This window comes from Alligator sinensis, unplaced genomic scaffold (assembly GCF_000455745.1).
Source record: "Alligator sinensis unplaced genomic scaffold, ASM45574v1 scaffold65_1, whole genome shotgun sequence".
Lineage (NCBI taxonomy): Eukaryota > Metazoa > Chordata > Crocodylia > Alligatoridae > Alligator > Alligator sinensis.
The window spans coordinates 905,716-931,358 of record NW_005842037.1 but is presented as its reverse complement, the minus strand read 5'-3'; the positions used below and the strand labels follow the sequence as shown (position 1 = coordinate 931,358).

The 25,643-nt window shown below is 41.9% G+C and overlaps 1 protein-coding gene across 14 annotated transcripts in view; it reads right to left on the bottom strand.

Annotated features, from left to right (window-relative positions):
* Positions 1-25,643, bottom strand: part of GRIP1 (glutamate receptor interacting protein 1) — a 432,091-nt gene that overhangs the window by 388,848 nt on the left and 17,600 nt on the right. For 12 of the 14 annotated variants that reach the window (XM_025202791.1, XM_025202794.1, XM_025202793.1 and 9 more), the window contains exons 1-2: positions 12,339-12,420; positions 11,123-11,264 (exon numbers count right to left, since the gene is read on the bottom strand). The exons of the other annotated variants lie outside the window; for them this stretch is intronic. In XM_025202791.1, the coding sequence (XP_025058576.1) occupies positions 11,123-11,255 (133 nt within the window). In that variant the 5' untranslated portion in view covers positions 11,256-11,264; positions 12,339-12,420. Of the gene's footprint in view, positions 1-11,122; positions 11,265-12,338; positions 12,421-25,643 lie in introns of those variants that run through there. 14 annotated transcript variants of the gene reach the window in all.

Sequence of the window (25,643 nt, the reverse complement as noted above, 5' to 3'; positions counted from 1 at the left end):
TTTACCCTACCCTCTAGTGTATCTAATACACCCCCAAGCTTGGTGTCATCTACAAACTTGCTGAGAGTGCAAACCATCCCATCTTCCAGTTCGCTAATGAAGATATTGAACAAAACCGACCCCAAGACTGACCCCTGGAGCACTTCACTTGATACCAACTGCCAACTACACCTCAAGCCATTGATCACTACCTATTGAGCGTGACAATTCAGCCAGTTTTCTATCCACCTTACAGCAACACATACTTCCTTAATTTGCTTGCAAGAATGTTGTGGGAGACCATATCAAAAGCCTTGCTGAAGTCAAGATATGTCACATCCGCTGCTCTTCTCGCATCCACAAAGCCAGTAACCTCATCATAGAAGGCAATCAGTCTGGTCAGGCATGACTTGTCCTTGGTGAATCAGTGCTGACTGTTCCTGGTCACTTTCTTCTCCTCCAAGGGCTTAGAAATGGATTCCTTGAGAACCTGCTCCATGATTTTTCCAGGGACTGAGGTGAAGTTGACTGCTCTGTATTTCCCTGGATCCTCCTTCTTTCCTTTCTTAAAGATGGGCACTATATTTGCCCTTTGCCAATCATCTGAGACTTCCCCTGATCACTATGAGTTTTCAAAGATAATGGCCAGTTCTACAATCATATCAGCCAACTCCTTCAGCACCCTCAGGTGCATCTCATCTGGCCCCACAGATTTGTACATGTCCAGTTTTTTTAAATAGTCCCTAACCTGCTCTTTCACCTCTGAGGGCTGCTCACCTTCTCCCCAAATTATGCTGCCCAGTGCAGTAGTCTGGGAGCTGAACTTGGCCTGTGAAGACTGAGGTAAAAAAGACATTATGTACTTCAGCTTTTTCCTCCTCATATGTCACTAGATTGCCTCACCTATTTAGTAAGGGACCCACACCTTCCCTGATCTTCCTCTTGTAGCTAACGTACTTGTAGAAACACTTCTTGTTATTCTTCATGTCCTTTATTACCTGCAACTCCAATTGCGCTTTGTCTCCCCTGACTTCATCCCTGCATGCCTGAAGAATACTCTTATACTCCTCCCTAGTCATCTGTCCAAGCTTCCACTTCTTGTAAGCTTCCTTTTTGTGTTTAAGCTCACCAAAGGGTTTTCTGCTAAGCCAAGCTGGTCATCTGCCATATTTGCTATTCTTTCTGCACAATGGGATGGTTTGTTCCTCTGCCTTCGGTAACGTTTCTTTGAAATACAAGCAGCTCTCCTGGACTCCTTTCCCCCTCAGACTGACCTCCCAGGGGATCCTGCCCATCAGTTCCCTGTGGAAATCAAAGTCTGTTTTTCTGAACTCCAGGGTCCATATTCTGCTGTTCTCCTTTCTTCCTTTTGTCAGGATCTTGAACTTTAACATCTCATGGTCACTCCTGCCCAAGCTGCCATCTACTTCTACATCCCCCACTAATTTGTTCTTATTTGTGAGCAGCAAGTCAAAAAGAGCTTGGCCTGTGGTTGGTCTCTTCAACGGCCACACCAGGAAGTTGTCTTCAACACTCTCCAAAAAACTTCCTGGTTTTCCTTTGCACTGCTGTATTTCCCTCCCAGCAGCTGTCAGGGTGACTGAAGTCCCCCATGAGAACCAGGGCCTGTGACCTGGAAACGTCTGCTACTTGTCTGAAGAAAGCCTCATCTACCTCATCCTCCTGGTCTGGTGGTCTACAGCAGACCCCCACCATAACATCACCTTTGCTGCTCTTCCCTCTAACCTTAATCCAGAGAATTTTAACAGGCTTATCTCCAGTTTCATCCTGGAGCTCTGAAATATCATACCACTCTTTTGGATACTCTACCTCTTCTTCCCTGCCTGTCCTTCCTGAACAGTGCTCCAGTCATGCGAGCTATCCCACCAACTCTCTGTTATTCCAATCATGTTCACTCCATGCATTCATGTATAGACACCCGATGTAAATAGCCGATTGCCCTACTTTCTTGGTAAGAATGAGGAGGCCTCCCCTGTTGCCCCCTCCTCCTCATGTTTCCTTCAGGTCTCCTGCTTCCCCACTTTCTTCAGGGCTTTGGTCTCCATCCTGCAGTGTACCTAATTTAAAGCCCTCCTCACTAGATTAGTGAGCCTGTCTACAAAGATGCTCTTTCCTCTCTTTATCAGGTGAATCCTGACTTGTACTAGCAATCCTTTTTCTTGGAACAACATCCCATGATCAAAGAAGCCAAAGCCGGATCCCTGCTGGCGACACCACCTGTGCAACCATGCATTTATCTGCAGGATCTGTCCATTCCTAAATCTATCAACTATAAGCCTGTTTGCCTAATGCCAATACACAAGGTTTCCAAGCAAATTTTGAGGAAAACAATAATTAAGTACACAGAGGTTAAATATAAAATGAGATAAAAGAGATCCTGGGTTTACTAAAGATAGATGGTGCCAGACTCACCCGATTCTTTTCTTTGATAGCCAACATTTTAGAAAAGGGAAATGTGTTAGATCTATCTGAAATTCAGTAAAGTGTTGGATACAAAGGAAATTAACTGTACTGAAACTATACAAGTTGAAGATTAGTATAACTTTGAAGGTGGATAAGCAAGTGACTATAGAGAATTATGCTGAAAGGGAAACAATCAGGTTAAAGAGAGAATACTAGTGGAGTTTGAGGTTTGGTCACAGAACTAACTGTAGGCTCAGATCAAGTGTAGTATGTGAGGTTGAACTGAGGTGTGATCATTGTTAGTTGAAAAAACTTTTCCCTACTGGCTTTGTCATCTTTTTGGATTCATAATTCTAAACATCTACTAATAAAATTCAATCTACTCATTAACAACCTCGGCACAGGAAGTAGCATGCTAATTAAATTTGATGATAACACAAAGATGGGAGACATATTGATGCAGGGGAGGATTGGAGTATCACACAAGATGAACTGCATGACCTTGGAGATATTGGAGGAATAGAAATCTAATAATACAAAGTACAAGGTTATGCACTATCAACAGGAATTCCTGCCACAAACTGGGAGCTCCTCAGTTGCAAACAACAAAGGAGAACAAGGGGTGACAACGGGTGTATTGGTCAACTGCAGGTTGACAATGAGCCACCAAAGTGATGCAGCTGTGAAATAGCTGGCTGCAATCCTAGGATGTGTTAGTCAAGATATTTCCACTAGACATTGGACGTATTAGTGCTACTGTACAAGGCACTGGTAACACTGGAATACCACATACAATTTTTATCACCCATGTTCAAGAAAGATGTATTTAAACTGGAACTATTGCAAAGGAGGGCTATGAGGTTGCTCAGGAAAATTGATAGCCTATTTTATAAGAGGAGAGTAAAAGAATTTGGCTTATTTGCCTAGTAAAGGAAAGATTAAGAGGGCATATGACTGTTCTCAAAAAATAACATCAGGGGAATAACAACAAGGAAGAAGAGATATTTAAACTAAAGAACAAAGCTGGCACAGATATAAGTGGGTATAAACTGACTCTGACTCAATTTAGGCTGGAAATTAGAAGATTTCTAATATTCAGAGTAGAGGGATTCTGGAACAGTGTTCCAATAGAAGCAGTGGACACAGGGAATCTAACCAGTGTATGAAAGGGATTATGCATGGTTGCCTATAGGAGCAGTGGATGAGGTCCCGTTCAGTCTTTTGTGACTGTCTTTGGTGACTGCATCCTTCTGTGTTCAATCACAAACTGTGAAGTTATATCTACACAGTAAAAAAACACATGTGGTTAGAGCATGTGTAGACATGTCACAGCTAGTCGCTCAGGTACTAACTATAGTATAGCTTCAGCGGTACAAGCTGTACAAGCCCACCCTGGATATGTACTTACTTGTGCAGATGTCTACGCTGCCACTGATCCAGGTACCCAAGCTGCCAAGATGAAAATGAAGCTCAGATATATCTACCTTTGCTGCAGTCACACCTGTTAGCAGTGTAGATGGACACTAAACAGAACAGCTTTGGCATTCACATCAGGTCTTCATGCCTGTACTGCAACTGTTTTTATTTATTCCTTATAGTACAACTAGGGAAGTCTGGTCACATTGCTGCTCCAGACCATGCTTTCTCAAAATGTAATGCAAATTAGAGAGGATGAGGGTAGACTATCTTCTATAAGCCGTAACTGCCAATCTTCCCATTCCCAATCATGCAACATAACTGTTGTAATGACAGTAACTGCTTCCGTAGAAAAAACGAGTGGGAAAGCTTTTTTGAAACAAACAAACAAAAAAAATTAAAAGTTAGCCATATTCAGTACAATGAATGAAAAAAGTTCATCTCATCATCTACTGTCATTCTTCATTCTGGTTCCCATCACATCTCTTTCATTCCTCTAAATACTAGGGGTGCACCAATAAAGATTTTTTCGGCCAATACTAATGGTCGATTATTAATGAGACATATCAGCCGATACCAATCTGATTGCTGATATGCAGCCCGGCAGCTTGGAGAGCAGCATCTGGCTGGTAAGTCTATGGAGGGAAAAAGGGGCAGGGGGAGGGAAGGGGTGTGGTGGGGCAGACAGAGGCCCCCATGGTGAGAGAGGAGTGGGGTTTGGGGCTGGGGCAGGGGAAGGCACTGCCCAGCAGGGAGTGGGACGGAGATGCAAGTGGCTTGGCCCAGGGCACAGGGAGGGAGGAGGAGTGGCTCCCGCTGCTAGTGCACCCCAGGGGCACATACCCCTTGTGGGCTGTGGCCACCCCAGAATTCACTGTAGCCCCCGTCGAATCCCCCCATCCCAGCGCCACTGCCGCCTGCCCTGCACATAGCCCCGGCCCAGCTCCCCCACCGGGAAGAGCCTGGTACCACCCCCAACCCCAGCCTGCAATAGCAGCCCACCCTTACCCCGCACAGATCCGGGGAGCATGTGCCCCTCTGTGCATCCCCTGGAGTGCACCAGCAGCAGGAGCTGCCCTCACCCCTGCATCCCTGGACGTGCTGCTCACAACTCCATTCCACGGCTTGCCCACCCTAGCTGGACAGCGCCTACCCCTGCCCCATCCCCACTCCCTCCCTCATTGCAGGGGCCTCGATCTGCGCCCCCTGCCCTCACACCCCTTCCCACCCCCCATTCCTTTTCGCCCCACAGATTTACCAGTCGGACACGGCTCTCCAAGCTGCCGGGCTGCGTGCATGTACGCAGCATTTATTGGCAACATTATCAGTCACATCAGCCAAAAAAACCTGGTTCCTGATAATGTCAAATTTTGTTTTATCAGTGCTGATACAGTATAAACTGTTATAGCAATACACCTCTGCTAAACACACTCCCTTTCACTCACTCCTTTCACACCTGAAGTTTTTCCAGTATCTCTACCTGCATGCTTTCTTCTTTCCATATGTACTCCTTTGTTGTTTAGTTTACTTCTCCCTTAGATGTTCTGCTTTCTTTTCTGGTTTTATTCTCCCTTACTCCCTTCCTCACTGCTTTGAATGCATTGTTCCCCCGTCTCTCAAACTGGTGGCTACTATCCAACATCTGTTTTAGAGGGCAGATGTTGCAGCAACGGTTTCTACTATTCTAAAATGACTTCTCGTCCTCATTTCCAGACACCTTTAAAAGGCATCCAAACTCCCATGCATTTGAACTACTGTGGACACAGCAGGTGAAGAATTCAGAACCTTATGGGCTTCCATGCCAAAGAGCTTAGAAACTCCATAATTTATTCATTTGCATTTATATTTCTTGGAAAAAAACTTCTGCGTTACCTTTACCATTTATCCGCTCTTGCTTATATTACATGGAGTTCTCAAATTGAGAATGTGGGCCAGAATTTCTATCGCAAATAGCAGATTCCAGCTTTCAGCACGGAGCTTCAGACCAAAAAACATCCAACTGATCTAATTAATTCTTTATACTTGTAACAGTCAAGATGTTTCATCAGGTGAATCAATTCTGTATATTTTGAATTGTCAAATATGGCAAGTCATTTCAGCATTAGTGCTTTTATAACTTCCCTAAGTGTGCAGTCAACTAGACTTAAATCCATCAAAGTACTTAAGCTCATGCTTGTTTTTAAGCACATGTACTCATGGGCTTAAAGTTATATTTGAGTGTTTTCCTGGATACAGGCCCAAAATATTTGACCATACTGTACATTAGCAATTCCATTCTCTCCCACCCACCAACTACTACATGTAGTAGGTTCCCCCAGTGTTTCTAAAAATGACACATCCAGAAATTACTGAGTAACTTATGTTTTAAAAGTCTTTTACTAAGAATATATAGAGACATTGTTACATAAAGTTTGGACTGTGTGTGTTAAATACCTTAACTATTAAACAGACACCAGGTTCATATCTGATACAAAGACTGCCACTTGGAAATGATACCATTTACACAAAGCAAATCCATGATTCTGAAACATGCATGAGTAGCTTTACCCATCCAAATAATTCCACTTAATTTTGCAGGATTCCTCATGTGAGTGTTTGCACCACTGAGGTTTAAATGTATATGTCAGTAAAACATCTAAAGCAGCAAATGATTTGTAATTCTTGCTACTCTATAATATAAAAGCAGGGTTTGTTTATTTTTTATAGAGGAGGTAAAGACTGAAAAAAATCTCCTTTTCAAAATATCCCATGAAAGACAACATTAAGGTATCAAAAGAAACATTAAAAGTTTTATGTGCTTTGTTTTACTGCAAGATTTCCAGTAATCCTGTGGCCTAAACTTCAATAAGTTAAACAATCAAATTATATATATGTATAATAATAATGGCAAAACTAGCAAAATAGATCAAAATGTACAAGTAGAAAGGGTTTTGTTTAGTTTTTTGTTTAAATGCATAGGCTTGCTTATTATAAACTGTTGCCTTTACAGAGTATACACTGCAAAAATAATCAAGCTAGCTACTGGCATGTCATACAATTGTATTGTGCAATTTTTACTAACAATGTATTGTACAGTATCTTTTCTGAGTTCTATCAGCACCCCAGATAAAGTGAAACTGCTAAAATCCTCCCCCATTAAACTATCTTTTCCAAAAAGATCTAATCCTGTAACCACTGATGGACACCATCTTGGAGGCCATAATTAGCGCTTGGAAATATGGGCTGAATGCTTTGGATGAATCCCTTCCTGAATACTTAGCATAAGAACAAATAGGAACATGCCATCTCTGCTACAGTTTTATCCATCTACCACACAATTTATGCCCATATCCAGAAGCCAAACTATGATTTTTTTTTTTTTTTTTTAACTGTGAAGCCAAATGAAGTTGGATGAGTAAAGTTTTATAAGATTTTGTAAAAATCTTACAATTCATGGTGATGCAAAAGCCATTTCATAAGGTATCCTGCTTAAATGTGATGATTAAGCGGCATGGTATACTCAAATCTTTCAGTCTTTTTAATGATTTAAAAACAAAAAGGTGGCGTTTGAATCAAGCTGAAAAAAAAATCAGGCTGGCTGGACGACAATACTTTAATTCTGCGACAACTTATAAGGCTTCAAATTTTGTTTTTAATTCTAATGTGAAGAAGAAATAAAAGCTTTTAAGTGCTTTTGCCAGGGCCAGCCCACAATTTTTTGGGGCCCCCTGTGAGATATAGTCTTGGGGCTCCCTGATGTGAAGAAGCCAGTGGTGGTAGGGGAGGCCTTAGCTGCAGGGTCCCCTGTGGCTGCAGGTTTTGCAGGATAGGGTGGGCCAGCCCTGGCTTTTGCTAAAACAATATTTTACTAAAATACCCATTTTTAAAATGAGAAGATCAGATTTCAATTGGGGGTCATTCTCTGACTAAGAGGGACCAATAGGAGTGCCCTCAATCTTAAAGGCCTTCCATTGGAAAACTTGAAACCAAAACATCTTGGTGAAATTTACTGGCTTCAGTGAAAGAGCACTTTTAATTGGCAAAAACATTCCAACACCCCTTGCTATGTAACATTCTTAGCGTTAAGGTTCAATCCAAGTAATGTAGTAAGGCAGCTTAGCTGTGCCAAGCCTCAACAAAAGAAGCAGGTTAGATGGTGGTGCTTTCATGCTCCCCAAGGCATCTTATGTAACAAGCACCAAGTTTTCTAAGTAGCTTGGGATTTCATTACTCATTTTTGAATGTAAAGTCTCACTGAAATGAATGTGGCACTATTACTACTGTGAAATAGGAACGCTGGTCAGTCACATTAATGTTGTGTAGCATTATGCAGAAAATTGCATGCCACAAAAATAATATCATTGAGTCTGCAGTGAAAAACCAAGCCAGCCTTTTGCCTATGACTTGAGTAAATAAAATGCAACCAAACAGTAGCTAAATCTGACAAAAACAAGAAAACTCAAAGAGTTGAGGTCAACCTTTTGCCAAGGAAGCTCTATTAATATTGCTTTTACCCTACTGGTTCACCACTCATTTGCTCTTCCATGAAGGAGGCTTCAGAAAAGAAATGGTGCTATTCACCGTGCATTATGAGCTACAATGTCCAGGCACAATTGGATTAAGAATAGACCTCTAACTGAGATCCCCAGACGCCTTTTCAATTTTTAACTATTTCCTTTCACTTGCGTGGTTGAGTGACTCTTAAGGTATTTTAAAGTAGTTTTTTGCATTTCTTATTGATATTGCACACAAACTATTATGTGTTAACATTAAAAAAGAACAAAAAGAAACATTACATGTAAAGTGCTTGTCTTAGGATACTACCCACAAGCATCCTTGCCTCACATATTTCCTGGACCATCATACTTGCAACATCACTCCAACACTACCAAACTGCTTGTCTTAAGCAGTTCTCAAATCCAATGAGCAAATTAAAACACAAAAACAAAACACAATTTTTTTTGGATATGAAAAATACTATTTTGGGAAAAAAACAAGAGAAATGTACACATACAAGAAATGCTTATACTTTTTGCAGAAACAAGTTTTTGACTCCATTAGCTCTGGTCTGACATCTCTATTGGTAAATATGGTAAAAGACCTTCTGAAGCATGCAAAGAATTTTCTCAATTTTTATTATGCATACAAAATAGACATCTATTAAAAGGCTTGTATTTCCCCTAAACTCATATTGTAAACAATAATTAACTGATGCATTATGTAGTAACACTGAACTATGAAATGCGCATTTCATTTTATAATTTACATGAAATGTAGGTTCAACAATTTTACATAGCAGAAAAATGGCATTTTGTATATCGATTTAAGTGGACATTGCACCTACCCAACTGATACTGACGCACACAATGTATGTGCTATCTTTATAAGTGATTCTTTGCTACTTGATGACTGATGAGTACCCAAATCTCTAGAGCTTGAGTCCTCTGTGACACATTTTAAATAGCTGTTAGAAGTTGAATGCACATGGTGCTTGCAGCAACTCAGCAGAACTGTATATTACTTTGCAGGTGATTATTTAATTCTGAAGAATATAAGTACTGATAGAAATGACAGCATAATTCCTCATTTTAAAATTTGATATAGGAAATGCAGCTTTCCAGAAAGTATATCCACCCACTTGAAAAAAATTGTGTGGCAGACAACCCTGACAGGCTCAAGAGTGGAGAAAGAATATCCTTTTATTAAGTGGAGTAGAAATGAAAAGAATGATCACTATTAGATGTTTGGCCCAACTGAAATTAATAAAAGTGTGCGCATATATGCACGTGCACACTTTTTGTTTACTTGTTTATTTTTGTTAAGGGATTTTATAACAATGGCTTATGGAAAAATGTCAACATAACTAATTCGATAAAAGCTGACAATCTAGAAAATGCATATGTTAACTCAATTTAATTTAAAATTTCTACAGTGTTGTACATTTTCTGGTGCAGTGTATTCAGATTTCTAATGTCAATTACCGGCCATGATATCTTTGTATATAAAGACATAAAGGGCTTTTTAAAAGATCCTGAGCAATTAAACAAATACACAAATTATGTTGAAGTTATTCATATAAAAACGAGGTCATATAAAAGGCAAAATTCAAGGGATTTCACTAGGGATGGATTATTTTAACACCCAAACAAAATTCACACATTATATATTTGACTGATCCTCCAAACTAAAATATTTTACCTACAGTAAAGGTGTGTGGAGTGTGGGTTATCAAAACCAAAAATATGTTGTTGTTATTGCATACATTTCCATAACATGTAGACACTATTTTTCTAAATTATATTTTTTCCAGCATTTAAGCCAAAACTAATACTTATCACAATTTAGTTAAGTAAAATGGAAGCAAGTCTAAGTGAGGCAAATCAAAACTGACAGCTACTCAAATAATACATGCATAAAAGTATATTCAAACTTCATGTGCTCAGGAAAAAGCAGACTCTCAGCAAAGCCCCTGAATCACAGCACAAAAAAGCAGAAACCTTTAAAAATATATATATTTTTAGTGCATGACTGATTATACTGTCAATACCTTTCACTTATAGAATGGAATAATAAACTAAGTGATGCCTCAGTGTCACTTCCTTCCTACTGTCCCCTCAGGCATTTCTGGGCATTTCCAATCCATTGGGATGAGTCAGAAACAGACCACAAGCTCAAAGCACTGACAGGTACAGAGAATCATTCCACTGCATAACAGTTTGCAATACAGATTTTGAAAGAGTATTAAAAATGTGTGTAATATTTTGATTTATAGGGACTATTGCAGACATGTGACAACCAAACAAACAAAATGATTGCTTAATTCCTTGCAAGTTCTGAATAAGCAGCAACAAAAAAAAGCCCACTTGTGGTACTTTCTACTGAAAAGAAAAGGTCACAGCTCAGGCACAGAAGACTGACTTTTACTCAACAACACACATTAATTATCAACTTGAACTTATGAAGGAGCATTTATTTCCTCCAGAAAGATTTTTTTGACAGGCAAAAGCATGTTTTGTATAAACAAAAGGATTTTGATAGAGCTATCCTATCACTGTACAATACAAAGTGTTTTAACAAAAGGCTTGCAACAGTAAGAATCAATTAACTGCACCTGAAATATTAACCAGGTCTATAAACCTTGTCTGGTTTAAAAGCTACAGTACCATTATAGCTTCCTTTTATGTCTTATCAGCAAAAACAGACAGATAAATATGCAGTAGAAGAATAATGCCTTAATATCTGCAGAAGACTATCTAGAGGAAGGTAAAAACAATACTAAACATTTATCACAGAAAAAGAAATTGTGAGGTTATATAAGACTTACTTTGAAAATGCTCTGAAGCATAGTAATAAACATCCTCATAGCCCTCATGGTAATCCTCCTCTGGTCGGTACTTCTTGCCTTTTCTTCTTCTCGACCTCCTTATCTGCCTGACAAAGCCCAAGAACCGTTCCATCTCTTTCACCTGCACACAGGATCAGCCCAGTTTACCTTTTGCTGGTGTTAGCCAACAGCTAAGCTTCACAAAAAGCTGTCTGAGCATTAATGAACAGCAAAGAGAGATGTGGAACTGGATCCTTTGACCATCCACTCCAATAATATGAAAGAAAAACAACAGTTTCAGCTCTGACGAGGAAACATATTGTTTTACCTTTAAAAAGGACCTCTATCCAATCCATTCATTGGAATATTTTAGAATGAAAAGAAGCTAAAGGAGGGAAATAACAATGCAAAAAGGGAAATACAATCTCATGCAGGTTTTTAAAAGAAACAGAACAAAGTTCAAAAGATCTGCCTGCCAGCAAGAGGAATCCCAGCACTATAATTTCACTATCCTACGTCTCCATCATTTGAAGAGGGGCTGGGGGGCGGGGATACACATTAGTCAATGGACTGAACCATATCTGAAGACAAAACGGGTTTTCTGTAGCCTGTTAATCACTACTCTAATAATAATTGTGGCACATGCTCAAGACCCCGTTTGATGTAATTTGTTCTAAAGACAGAAGCCACAATGATGCATCTCCGAAATAAACACATCCTGGATGAATAAACAGCAAAGTGGTTTAATCCATACACACAGCCCACTCACAGACAAGTGTGTATGCTGAATGTGTTAATTGGAGCAGCAGGGAGAAAGCTGGGCAGCTGCTTAAAATGACACGTTTACCCACTGGGCATTAGTGTATTCCAATCATTGTTTGATCTAAATATTAAAATGCACTTCACAGACAGGCTCTTCATAGATCCAGTAAGGCTATATGGAGATAGGCAAACAAAGAAAGCTGCATCAGGAGCACACTATACAGAACTCAGCTAAAATCCTAGCTAAGTTGTAAAACTTCAAAATTATGCTCCAGCAAACCAGCTGTGCACCAACTAGAACTATTTGTTTTGTATAAAGCCTAAAAATGTGCACAGCATTTTTCTGGTTACTTGTCTGCATTCCACCAACATTCTCCAAGATAAGGCAGGAATTTCACAAGCACTTATGACAAAATCCTCCTCCTTTACAAGAACAAAAACAATGTCCACGCACCTCCAGTCAGATGAACATTTATCACAGAATTTACTTCGTAACCCCCTCGGACAAACTGAGTAACAGCAGGACACCACCATCCTGCTGCTGCAAGTTTGGAATGCAATCAATCATATCCATCAAATTATCTGGTAAGCATAATATCCAGAACCCAGGCATCCATGAAATGCCACGCCCCCCCTGACAATTAGGAAATCTTCAGTTTTCCTATAAAATCCATTTTATAGGAAAATCATCTGAGAAACAGCAGTCTATTCCTAGTGATAAAGACAATGATTCACTATTTTCTGTAAAGCGGGTTGAATTTTGACCATATTTGAGCAAATATTTAAACACTAAGGCACATTATGGTTTCACTTAATTGTGCAAAGTTGTAGAATGTATAAAGCTACTAATACACAAACACTTCCAAAATGGAACTATTATTTGGTGGGGTGACAATGTAGCTGAGAGTCCATTGTTTCAGGCCTGCCTCTAATCTTCTGATTAGTTGTCACAAGAATGATGTTTCATTCTGGCATTTGATTTTCACACTTCTAACAATTTTAGGCCTATATGTATTATGGTATCTCGGTGCATAAAGTCACTCAATCATTGATAGCAGGCCAACTGAGCAAATGCTTGTCAAAAGGGACCCCTGACTCAGTAGCCACCTAACTGCTGCCACCTTACCTCCTCAACCCCATCTCCACCCCAAGAAGTCACACAGTTGACAAAGTTAGCTCCACTCTACCCAGAAAGTGGGAACTATTCCTACTACAAGCAGAGGGGCTACAGGTAAGTTCAGTCATGCCAACAATACCTGGGAAACTACTATTGACTCAACCTGGCTTGGTCTCCAAGCTTCTTCTGACCACCAGCAACAAGTAACTGAATGGGTGGAACAAACGGAGGCCAGTTTCTGGTGGAAGCAGGAGAGGAAACAAAGTTATGAACAAGAAAGAATAGGAATTTGGGACATGGTATTCTTCCTCCTCCTTCCCTAATCTCCCCAAATCCTGGCAAAATCCTGTACATGCCTGAGCTCCCTACTGAAACATATTCAGTTTCTTCATACCCTGTGAGAGGAATCCCAGTTTTTCCACTCTGGAAATCTCACCACTGTAGTAATTTGATTAACATACTGAAGGTACCACCAGAATTAGTTTTAGTGCAGTATCTCAAATGGAGACCATCTTTTGTTATACAGACTGAGTTTGTGTAACAATGCAAAAGAAAATCAGCTGAATGGCACGTTGTATCTAAAAACCAAACAAAACAAAAAACCAAACCAAACAAAAAACATCTTAGGCATTTTTTAGAACAGTTCCCTAAAGCTCCTGCATATTCCAGAGGTCTTAATTAGCTTTCTTTTTTTTGCCACGCTGCTTCCAAATAGTAAAAACATTCAATTAATATTATCATAGTTTTTTGACAAACATTTAAGGTATTATAGCAGCTGGGATAGTGGAGAGCAAGGCTTTGTTATTATCAGGGACCTGGGTTTTCTCTTCACAATAGAAAAACGTGGTAAAATCCAGATTTTCTCATTTTAAGGAGAAAATCCCAGCTCTTCTCCTTTAAAGGAGAAAAACATGGGAAACAGTTTCCTCTTGCAGGCTGGCAGAGTAGGAAGAAGGGGAATCAGGCAGGGGGCACCATGTGCATGTGCACACGTACACATGCACAAAGCCACCAGGTAGCATGGGGAACAGCTCCCTACAGGTAAGTCAGGGAGGAGGGCGGATTGGGCCCCCCATAGTGAGGGAAGAAGGGAAGGGAGTTGGGTAGGGCTGGGACCCCAGCTGGGACTGGGGCTGGGGGTGCTGCCCAGTCCAGGCAGTGTGGGGGGCTTGGGGCCTGGGGGCAGAATGCGCAGCCACAGGGCCCACGTGTGGAGCAGATCACAGCTACAGGTGGCTCTGCGCTACTGCACGCACTTCTAGGGGGTGTCGTGAGGAGCACGTGTCCCCCAGATTTGTGCACGGGGTGGAAGCAGATGTGGGCTGCCCACTACAGGCTCTCTGCCCTGCTGCCCTCCCCCTGCGGCCTCCATGGTCCAGCCCCAGTGCAGCCCAGCAAAGTGGGGTGGACAAGCTTGATGCCTCCACCACGAGCCCTGTGCCACCATGGAGAAGCGCCACCTGCCTGCCCAGCAACAGCGGGGGTGGCAAGGCGGAGTTGTGCCCCTTGCTGCTGCTGGGCGAGCAGGGGGCGTTTCACCATAGCAGCACAGGGCTTGTGATGGCGCCATTGAGCTTTCCTGCCCTGCTCTGCCCTGCCGCACCGGGGCTGGGTTGTGGAGGCTCTAGGAGGAAGCCAGTTCCATTGTCCTAAACAGTAAATGCACATTCCACGTGCATACAAAAGAGCTTTCAGTGTATCCATGACAAGTCACAGATAAAAACAAGCAAACAAACAGGAGGAGAAAATGTAGTAGTCAAACAATCTTTACTAGTTTAATGAACAGCAGTTTTAGCATACCAACTGCCAAACCATTTGCTAGGGAAAACTGATTTTGCTTTTTCAGAAGCTCAATATTTAGCCAAATATATACTGAGCTTGTAAAATAATTTTCCCCACCTCACTATGCTTGTATGGATTCATTATGCATGCATGTGGCTAACAAAAATAGTGAAAAAGTGTACTTAATATACTGTTTCCAAAAGCTAAGAAAAGGGGTTCTATACATCTTGTTAGATATGAGAAATCTGAGGGTAGACACCTGCAGAATTTAAAAAATAAGCACAGGGGGGCATACTGAAACACATCAGCTCAGAGATTTTCAGCAAGGGTGCTACAGTACCCAGAGTTGCCATGAGATCTTTTTAAGATCTCTCACACACAGTATTAGCGTTGTTAGGTTTGCAAACACCTATGCATGATTCACAAGATAAACCCAGAGGGCATGTCCAGATGATCACATATATGCATTTCCCTAGGGACAAACAGCAACGGCACATAGCTGTGCCACTGCTACTTGTCCCTGGGGAACACCCATGCACATGTGCTCTGGCACGCAGCAAACTGCCATGGGTGGAGTAGGGTGTGCTGGGGCCAGCAGCCTTAGCTGGGGTTCTGGGGGCCTTCCAAGGCTCCAATGACAGCAATCTGGCAGTAGGTGCCTAGCTCGTAGCCAGAGTGTGACTCTGGATAGCCAAGCTCCAGTTTTGGGCAGCACATGCTGCCGCCATATGCCATGCCCAATTTTTTCTAGTGCAGGATTTTTTTGACACCGGAGTCTCCTTGTGTCAGCCCCCCAACCCTCCTCCCCCACACACACTGAAAATCAGCAGCGTGGGGAATGCCTGCATGTGTGGTGTGTGTGGTAGGTGGCACCGCACATAGGTTTGCAGCACCACATAACCACAGCTGCGTGCTCATCTGGATGCGCCCAGGGTTTTAAATAGGAATCCACAGTGTCAGAGACATTCTGTCCTGTTCTGGTCTTTGAGTTCTTGGCAACAAAAGAATTGCTCTGTTACTATTATTTAGGGCTGCCAACCCTCCTGGATTGACTGGGAGTCTTCCAGAATTGGCATCGATCTCCCAGTGACTACTGAAAGCAATCCGGAAGATTGATATTGTGAACGGGCTGAACAGTACAATTAATGATATTACGTCATGTTGGGAAAAAAATCTCCCGAAATAGCTTCAGTCAGAGTTAGCAACCCTACTATTATTTTTTCTGCAGTCAAAAAATGAGTGAAAGCAAAGAGCTGGCATTTTTCAAGGGATACCGTCAATTTAATGAGGGATGCCTTAAGTCTAAAAAGGTTGAAAAGCACTGCATTATTATTTTCATCATTTCAACAACTTTTATTGACAGAGGCAGGTTCTCATTTATAAAACTAGCAGTACAGAGAGAAAAATTATACCGTATTAAAAGAGGGGGCAAGGGTGACTAACTGGATATTAGCCGCTCTGTGGTAACTGCTTCATTAGTTGGTTACCTTATCCTTGTTTCATTAAGGTTAAGCTACTCCACTTTAGTTTTCAGAATCACAAGATACGGCTGGACATCTAAACAGATACACCAGAATACCTGAATAGAAGATAACCCTTTATTTCTTTAAGATGGTATAATTTCTTTGTCTGTCCACTCCCTTCTGGAGCTGGAATAGGGTTTTATGGTTTCTAGCGAAAATGATAACTGTTTTGCCAAGAATATTTTATTCCTCTGATTCATTTAAAAATAAGTTTTATATTTTGTTGCTATTTTTATTTTTGAAGTTAGACCATTTTGAGAATTTTGTTGCTATTCTCTTGTAACTAAATCTTCTAGTGTTAAATGCAAACCATAGCAATGCACAGAAAAATGTTGTCATCACCTATCTAATTTCTCATGGGGGGCTATTTTTAAGATGCTGAGCCAATTTCCTGTATTTCTAATTTTACACAATACTTTACATTTAGAAGTAGTAGTTTAAATTTGTTAAAGACATGCAGCAGATTTTATACTTAACTACACTACAATTATAACTTCAAATCTAAAAAAAACAAATGGCAACAGTTGCTCCTAAATATACATTTTAAAGCAAGGGTTCACCATGTAAGGTCAAAACTTCTATGTGGATTGTTAACAGGTATTGAAGATGCAACCCCTCTGCCCTTCTCATATTGCTAAATGAAAGAGGGAACAAGGTATTGTAACAGAAAAAGTGACCACAAAGGGAAAAAAAATGGTTTTGAATCTCAGTCTTAGAGACAAAAAATATGTTAAAGAACTGCAACTAAAAATACTACATAACAATTTGAAACTTTTTAAAATATGAAAAACCTTAAAGAACAACCCCCTCCCCCCCCCTCCACACACACACACACACACACACACCTGTGAAGCATCATGCATCTAAAATGGGGTGGGTCCTATACTGGATTATATAAGAAAAATTATAATAATTAAAATATATTTCAAAATGCATAAGTACAAAGGAGAAAGTGTTAAACTTGTTTGACAGTTCTGACTATTGAGTGAGTCACTGTGACTTAAAGCTTCTAATGTAAGAAATATATATTTTGTACAACACATATAGCATTTAATGCTTTGACTGCTTTCAACAGTTCTTTCAACCCACCATTAATTAGCCCTCACAGTACAACTGCAAGCATATCATCATCATCTCCCTTTCCAAATGGATAAGCAGAAAACCTTTTAATTAAATGTCACAAACATGACTTCTAACAATGGAAGAGCTATCACATCCTTTTTTACCCCCATCGCTTCAACTATCTAGTAATCTGAAGCTATTCTTGAGAACATTGCTCAGTGGGTGCATCTACTTGTGTGATTTAATGTGCAGTAGCCTATTTTACTGCGCATTAGAGTGTCACAGCAAAACTGTGCCAATACGCTAATTAATGTACAGTAAAATAAGGTTACTGTACATTAAGCATCACTAAAAAAGTGTGCGCTTTCGCTACTGCATATCGGGGCAGCCTAATGAGCATTTAGTTAGTACCTCACATTAGAGGTACTTAATGTGCAGTAGCAAAAGCACATTAATGAATGTGTAGATCAGTGGTCTCGTGGTCTCCAACCTTTTTAAGTAGGAGATCACCTTTGGCATTTAAAAACAACCCAAGATCTACTGTGTATTGCCACCACCGCTCCGCCCCCCCCGCCCCCTTCAGGTAAGTCTGTGGGGATGGAAGGGGGTGCACATCGAGGCAGAGGGAGAAAAAAAAATTTGGGGACATGCCTCCCCAGCAGGTAAGTCCCACCCAGTCAGGGCCACACTCAACTTACCCTTGCTCCTGCCTGTGTGGCACTGTCCCTCCCCACAGGGGCCTCAATCTAGCCCCTGTCCCTTCCCTCCCCCATGGACTGATCTGCTGGGCTGGGGGCATGCACATGCATGCACATGGGCACTCAGCTCCCCACCCCAGCCTCAGATCAACTCCAAGAGGCTCCAAGATCTATCAGTGGATCGAGATCCACTGGTCGGTGACCACTGGTATAGATGTACCCAGTGGCAATGAAAAAGTTCTTCTCAACCTTTTGACACCATTAATTCTTGTTTGCCCATATTAAAACCTTCTAGAAGTCAGACCAGACATATGGAACAAACATATTACACAATTTTTACAAAGGAGGTGCAATGGGATGGGAAGGGGGAGATCAAATGAGTACATTCCATTGACCAGAACGGCTAAGTGACTTGGGCTTTTGATATCCCCCCCCGGCTGTGTACTTAAGGTGAATTTTTGCAGAAACAACAGACCTTTCATTATAGCAGAATTTTTAAGTACAAAGTTCCTGGAAGTTACAATACCACAAATGGAAACTATAATGTTGACATGGTTTGGGCTTTATGGCTCACCAAATCTCCAAATGACTTGGCTCAAAGACTTGAAATGGGTTTTACTCCCTTGGTTCTGGTAAGGTGTAGTTCAGTGGTCACCAACCAATAGATTTTGATCCATTGGTAGATCTTGGAGCCTCTTGCAAACAGTGACAGGAGCTTAAGCAAATACTTGCTTCTGCATGGCATGCAATATAATGAAAAAGATACATTGATAGAAGCCTGGAAGAAAAATGTGGTTTGTTCCACAAAATAACATACTGTATATGGACTGAACAAGAATGAGCAAACTGGACAGTGTTAAATGCCGGAATACAGCCTGAAACACCTTAATCTGACTTGTCTAAAGAAGTTTTATCGGTACTTAGGTGGGAAACAAGTTGCCGACTCTATGCATTGTTCACATCATATTTTTTTATGAATATCAATTAGATATGTAACAAATCTAGGTAATATTTCATGGATATCAGATTTCTTTTCTGCAATATTCATTCTTTTAATATAAGTTTAATTTTTTTAAACAGCATTTGGAGGAAAGAACTGAGGGAAAACAATGTTTATGTCCATAATAAAAAGGTATGTCATTTAACATGGTGAGTGGGGTTACAGTCAGGGAACCCTGGATCAAAAATGTAATAGATCTCAGAGAATTATGGTTCTGTAATACTTAGCTCCCTACCAACTTTATTTAAAAGTATTTTAAATAAACATTCTACATGTAATTTATCACTGTGTCACAATTTTTGAAGGAAGAAAAAAATTTTGACATGGATAATATATACCTGCACCCCACCTTCTCAAGCCAACCTGTAACATATTCCTATTATTGGGAGGGAACACTGTGTTTGCCTCATTAAATTCTGACTGGAGGGTAACCATGCAAGAGGACACAGCAAGGCAGCACAAGAGACCTGCTTAATGTTACCCCTCTTGGGACAAAAACACAGCTGCATGTAAATTGTTTACAGAGGCTGGCTAAAAACAGAAACATCTCAAAAGGAAAAATCTCTTGAGTTACAACATTCACATTTTGCATTTTCCATGTGAAACTTAAATGCATCACACTGGTGCAAGAGACAGAAAGAGAGAGCTTGTCCTCTCTGGTCCTCTTTAAGGGTGGTGTTACAGGTTACTTTTAAACTATCAAAAAGGCAGAAATGGGATCATTCACCCATTAAAAGATGTTACCCCTTCCTAAGTACCATCTAAATGTTTTAAAGCTATACCATTTCAGATGATGTTTTAAAGCTATACCATTCCTTCAGCATCCCAAGATACACTTTTCCCAGCCCTTCCCACTCCTTTGCTCTGTAGGCAAACTTTCATTCCTCCTAAACTCCACTGCCCAGGAGAGGTGGTGCTGGCCCCAAGACAACACCCCCTCCTATCCCCAGGGGTGCAACTCCAGTACACCCTGACCACTCTGAGCACCCAGGTGCAACTCACCAGTTTGCTACTTGCTCTAGCATCCCCTGTGCAAACAGCAACAAAGAATTGAAAGAATCCTACTATCTACCTGTATGAAAAGAATGAGTCTGAGAATGGAAACCAGGTCTCAGCTCTGCTCCAGTGTAGCATGCAGTGATCCTTCTGGGTCTCAACTCTGTGCTGCTATGGCACATAGCAAACTCACTGGGTCTCAGCTAATTTAAACCTATTTCACCTTAGTTGACAACTAGTCATTATTTAGGCATTTACTATTCATTATTTGCCATCTGTTCTCTGATCAGAATATCTAAGCGTTATAAAAAAAAAGAGTGCCTTTTGCTGTTTCAAATGATCTATGACTATTCATAATTATTTGACAAATCTATTCTTCAAATAGACTGTAACCTTTCCAAGTAGCCTTGCAATCACTTCTAACCTATACTCCAAGGTATTTCGGCAAGGATTTTTGTGGGTGATCTGTTTTATTGAACCAACTTCATGGTTGGGGTGAAGTTAGACAACCTTTCAAACGTAAGGCATTCTTCATCAGGTCTGAGTGGAGAAGTAGGAACAGTACAGTTAAACACAGACAGGTATTTACTTATACTGGAATTCCTGATGCTTTTGATCTCCGCAAAACACCCTAACAAATGAAAAAAAACCTGTGAATGAGGAAAATAATGGAGGAGAAATTAAGTCACACACACTAGTTTGTGTGCATGCAGAGGACAATTATTTTGGCTGGAGGGCTGCTTACAAGGTTGGGCAAGCTGTCAAAGGCCACAAGGGTAGCCCTGCCCCTTGACAGGTGTACCACCCCCTGATCACCATCTTGGACTAGATGTCCCGTCCCCTAACCCTTGACCTTTGCCACAGTAAGTCCCTCACCTTGCCCCCAGAAGTACTCCCTTTGACAAAGGGGTTTGCTATCTTGGAACCAGAAAAAAACCAAATTATATTCTTTAAAAATAAATAAATAAATAAATTTTAAAAAAAAATCTAACAACATACATTAATTTGATTTAAAAAAAAATTTTTGTCCCAATTTATATGCGTTTGTGTAGCATACATAGAGGTGATTGCATAATAGCTTAAAATGAAGTCTTACTATTGTATATTGTGGAAGGGGTATGGAGGAATGTGGGGGGTATGGGTGGGTGGCTACAGGGTTTGTGGGAGCCGTGGGTGTGTGTGGGTATGTGTGCGTGTAGTGTGTGGGGGAGGGCATGAGTGTGTGTGTGGATATGTATGTGGGGTTTGTGGGGGGTGGATAGGTGTGGGTGTTGTGGGTGTGTGCGAGTGGCTATGCAGTTTGTGGGGGGTTGTGGGTGTGTGTAAGGCGGATTGTGGGGGTGGATAGGTGTGGGGGGTGGGTGTGGGTGGATGTGTGAGGTATGGGTAGATATGGGTTTGTGTGGGCTGGTGAGTGTATTGGGGGGTGCATGTGTATGGTGGTGTGAGGGGGTGTGTGGGTACATGCAAATGGTGGGGTTTACATGTGGGACTGCCCTACAAACATGCCCCCCACATGCATGTCCCCCTCCCCAGAGCAGCAGGAGCCAGCCGGGAACCATGTGATGCCGGCCAGGTCAGGCTGGTGATCCTCCCCCTAGCTCCTTCTACCTGTTCTTATCTGAGTTTCCCTCTCAGATGGAGGGAGGGTAGGGGAACAGCCACAGGGTCCCAGGCCAGAAATCTCTGCTAGGCAGAAGCTTCCAGCTGCGGGTGGGGCAGGGCCAGACAGGCCTTGCTGTTGCCGCCGCTGGGTCCTGCTGCCAGCTCGTCCTGGGTCCTGCTGCCACTGACGTCTTGTCATCTTTGACTGGCAGCCAGGGACAGATAATTATTTTTTAAATTTTTTTAGGGGCCTTGTGGACTAGATAGAATGGCCTAGTGGGGTGGATCTAGCCCGCAGGCCACATTTTGCCCACCCCTGATTTAGGAGTCACACCATCTTCCACTGTCACTGCTGCAGCAGCTGCCAACAGCTGACCCAGGTTCAGAGGAAATCCCAGAGCTACTCCTGGCCTGCTCCAGCCCTTGGGCTGTGGCTGCATGGATTGCCAGACCAAGTGCCAGAGTGGCAGCAGTGGGGGGCCAGGGTCATCAGCTGAGAAAGTATCAGGCACTAGAAGGAGAAACCTGTGCACCACCACTTCTGTCTTTAGCTGAGTTTGGCTCAGTGCACTGCCACTCCCCAGAGCTCCTCACTGGAAAAAGGCAGAAGTGGCTCTGGGGTTGCCTGCACACTCAACTCAGCCAGGGACAGCAGCAGTGGCAGTGGTAGGCAACTCCCTCCCTTCATATGCCAGCTCCCTGTGCGGCTCCCCTGTGTCTCTCATTAGTTCATGGACTCCAATCATGCCTTACTCCCATCCCTATATAGTCTGAGAGGCAGCATGTCACATCCCTTTTTAGTAAATCCTAAATCTGCCCATGTGTGTGCGCTATGCAAGCACATGCACACCTGTCAAAATATGGCATGGATATACAAGAACTCTAAGAAATCTTTATAGTACTACTTAAAAGGAACACTGTCAACTAAAATTTGACACACAAATTATGTTTTGGAGAGAAAAATGTTATGCTTCATTTTTTGCATTTTTTTATTTTTAAATGAAATGCAAGGTATATGTTTAGCCCTTTTATCTGTTTTTAGCTGCCTGCTTAATATTGCTTTAAAGTGACTAACAGCTGTGAAATACAAAAGTGAATAAACTAAATCTAACATGACCACTGCCATAGAGACACTCAAGGCCCTGACAAAATTATACATCAAAACTTGAATTCACTCAGTATTCTTTTCACATGGACAGAGGCTCTATAGTGAAGAGTGAACTGGATTTACCTCTGACAAGACTTTAAAGATTTTCTGAAGATAAAGCGGGAGACTGACTTAAAAATATTAAAAGTAGAAAATATTTTGAGAGAATCTGAATTGATTGTATTGAGTTGCCGGTCAAGCGTTTCTGATTTTTTTTTAAAGGTTAAAGAAAAAAGTTCTGAAATTTTGCCAATATGCTGTACCTAATTTTGTAAATAAACCATACCCTACACTGCAGTGATCAGAGCTTAGTAAAGGTAGTCAGGCATGAATGAGAAAAACTACAAAACAACTTTTATTGTGGAAAAGCAGACAATCCTCTGTGGTTCCTTTGTCTCTAATTAGCTACTGCCTAAGTGGCTAGGGATAGAAATGACACAAACTGGTAGAAGGGATCAGAAACCAGTTCAAATCTGTAGCACAACAGAAGTTCAATGCATATTAACCATTTTCAAAATGGCTGAAACTGGTTTAAGATAAACCTGGATGGATGTCATATCAGACTTAACTGATTTAAGGTAAATCAGTTTATTGAACTTCTGTCCCAGACTCCCACCAGATTCAAGTTAACTCACAGTCCCCCAACATCTCAGGACCCCATTTGCACCTCCCCAGTAACCCTTCCCCCCCACCCCTCTGTCCCCTTGCAGGATGCACAGGCTAGGCTTGACCTGGCCCAAGCTGTCCGTTCTAGCTGAGCAGGGAGGTATGCTCAAGTGCCCCCCACCCCACCCCCGCCTTGTGGCTTCTGGCCTAGGATAATGCAGGCATGTGGCTGCATTTCCAGAATCTAAAGTAAATGTCTGTTCACTTGCTTATTGTTTCAATCTATGCAGCTTAAACTAACTTGCAAAGATTGAATCAATTCACCCTCAAGCTTTTTGACTCTCTGTACTTAATCAGTGAGGGACCATTTCCCAACTACCAGGTTCCTCAGTCTCCTTAGTTAGAAGGCATGTCTAAATTATAACTTCTAACACTACACAGACCAACTTCAAAATTAATTGAAAAGTAAACATCCTCATTTCAGCCACAAACTGTTTCCTCTATTTCAGTCATCTTCAAAAATAAATTATTTCAATATAACCAATAACAGAAACTCTAAACCAAAGCTGAAGTTCTACCCAAGGAGACAAAAGAGTGAAAAACAACATATACACTGTTCACCAGAATATAGATCTCTAGCAAATATGTAAAGCACTGGTCATTTTGTCGATATTAGTTAAGACTTTTGTTATTCTATAAACTTGAGAATTAAATTACATACACTATGTATGTTGGAGGTATAGGGAATTTATCTGTAATAGCCTTATTGAAAGTGATGAACATGAGCTGTGACGGTTAAGCTAAGTACAGACAATCAAAAAGCCTGAGGCTGAACCAATTTCATCTTTGCAGCTTTAGACTAAACTGTGTAGATTGAACCAAGAAACAGGGGAACAGACATTCACTTTTGATTCTGGAAATACAGCCACATGTCTGCGGTGGCTCAGGCCAGAAGCTGAAGGGCACTAGAGCATCCCTCCTAGCCTGCTGGCCACTGTCAAAGGGAAGGGAGGGAATCTGGGAGAGCAGCCCACAAAGGCTTTTCCCCACTCCCTGCTTGAGCTTAACCCCCCCTCAGTGTGCTGGCCAGGGCTGAGGCCTAGCCACACCCCTTGGTCTCCATTTGAGCAGGGAGTGAGGAAAAGCCTGAGCAGCTGCTTCCCACCCTGCCACCCCCCAGCCAGGCAGATCCTGGCTGGGGTCCAAAGCCAGGTCCCCCTCCACACCCCCTCCTTAGCCAGTCAGAGCAGTGATAGTGATAGAGCTAGGGAGCAGACCAACCCTGCTCCATTGGAGCAGACAGCATAGCCCAGGGCTGCAAAGCATCCTGGGATGTGGGGGAACTGTGAGTTAACGTGAACCAGGAAGGGCACTCCTGGTACTCACCTGAGTCCCTGGAAAAATCATAGAGCAGATCGTCAAGGAATTAATTTCTAAGCACTTGGAGGAGAATGTGATTAGGACCAGAAAGCATGGATTACCCAAGGGCATGTTATGCCTGACCAATCTGATTGCCTTCCACGATGAGGTGACTGGCTCTGTGGATGCGGGGCGACTGGTGGATGTGGTGTACCTCAATTTTAGCAAGGCTTTTGATATGGTCTCCCACAACATTCTTGCAGGCAAGCTAAGGAAGTATAGGCTGGATGAACGGACTGTAAGGTGGATAGATAACTGGCTACAGCATCGGACTCAGAGGATAGTAATCGATGGATCGATGTCTAGTTGGCAGCCGGTATCAAGTGGAGGGACCCAGGAGTCAGTCCTCTGGCCAGTTTTGTTAAATGTCTTCATCAACAACCTGGAAGATGGCACAGAGTGCACCCTCAGCAAGTTTTCAGATGACACCAACCTGGAGGGAGTAGTAGATATGCTGGAGGGTAGGTCTACGGTTCAGAGTGGCCTAGACAAATTGGAGGATTGGACCAAAAGGAATCTCATGGGGTTCAACAAGGACAAGTATAAAGTCCTGCACTTAGGATGGAACAATCCCATGCTCCAGTATAGGCTGGGGACTGACTGGCTGGGTGCAGCTCTCCAGAAAAGGGCCTGGGGGTTACAGTGGACAATAAGCTGAATATGAGCCAACAGTGTGCCCTTGTTGCCAAGAAGGCTAATGGCATACTGGGCTGCACTGGTAGGAGTGTTGCCAGCAGGTCAAAGGAAGTGATTATTCCCCTCTGTTCAGCACTGGTGAGGCCATATGTGCAGTACTATGTTCAA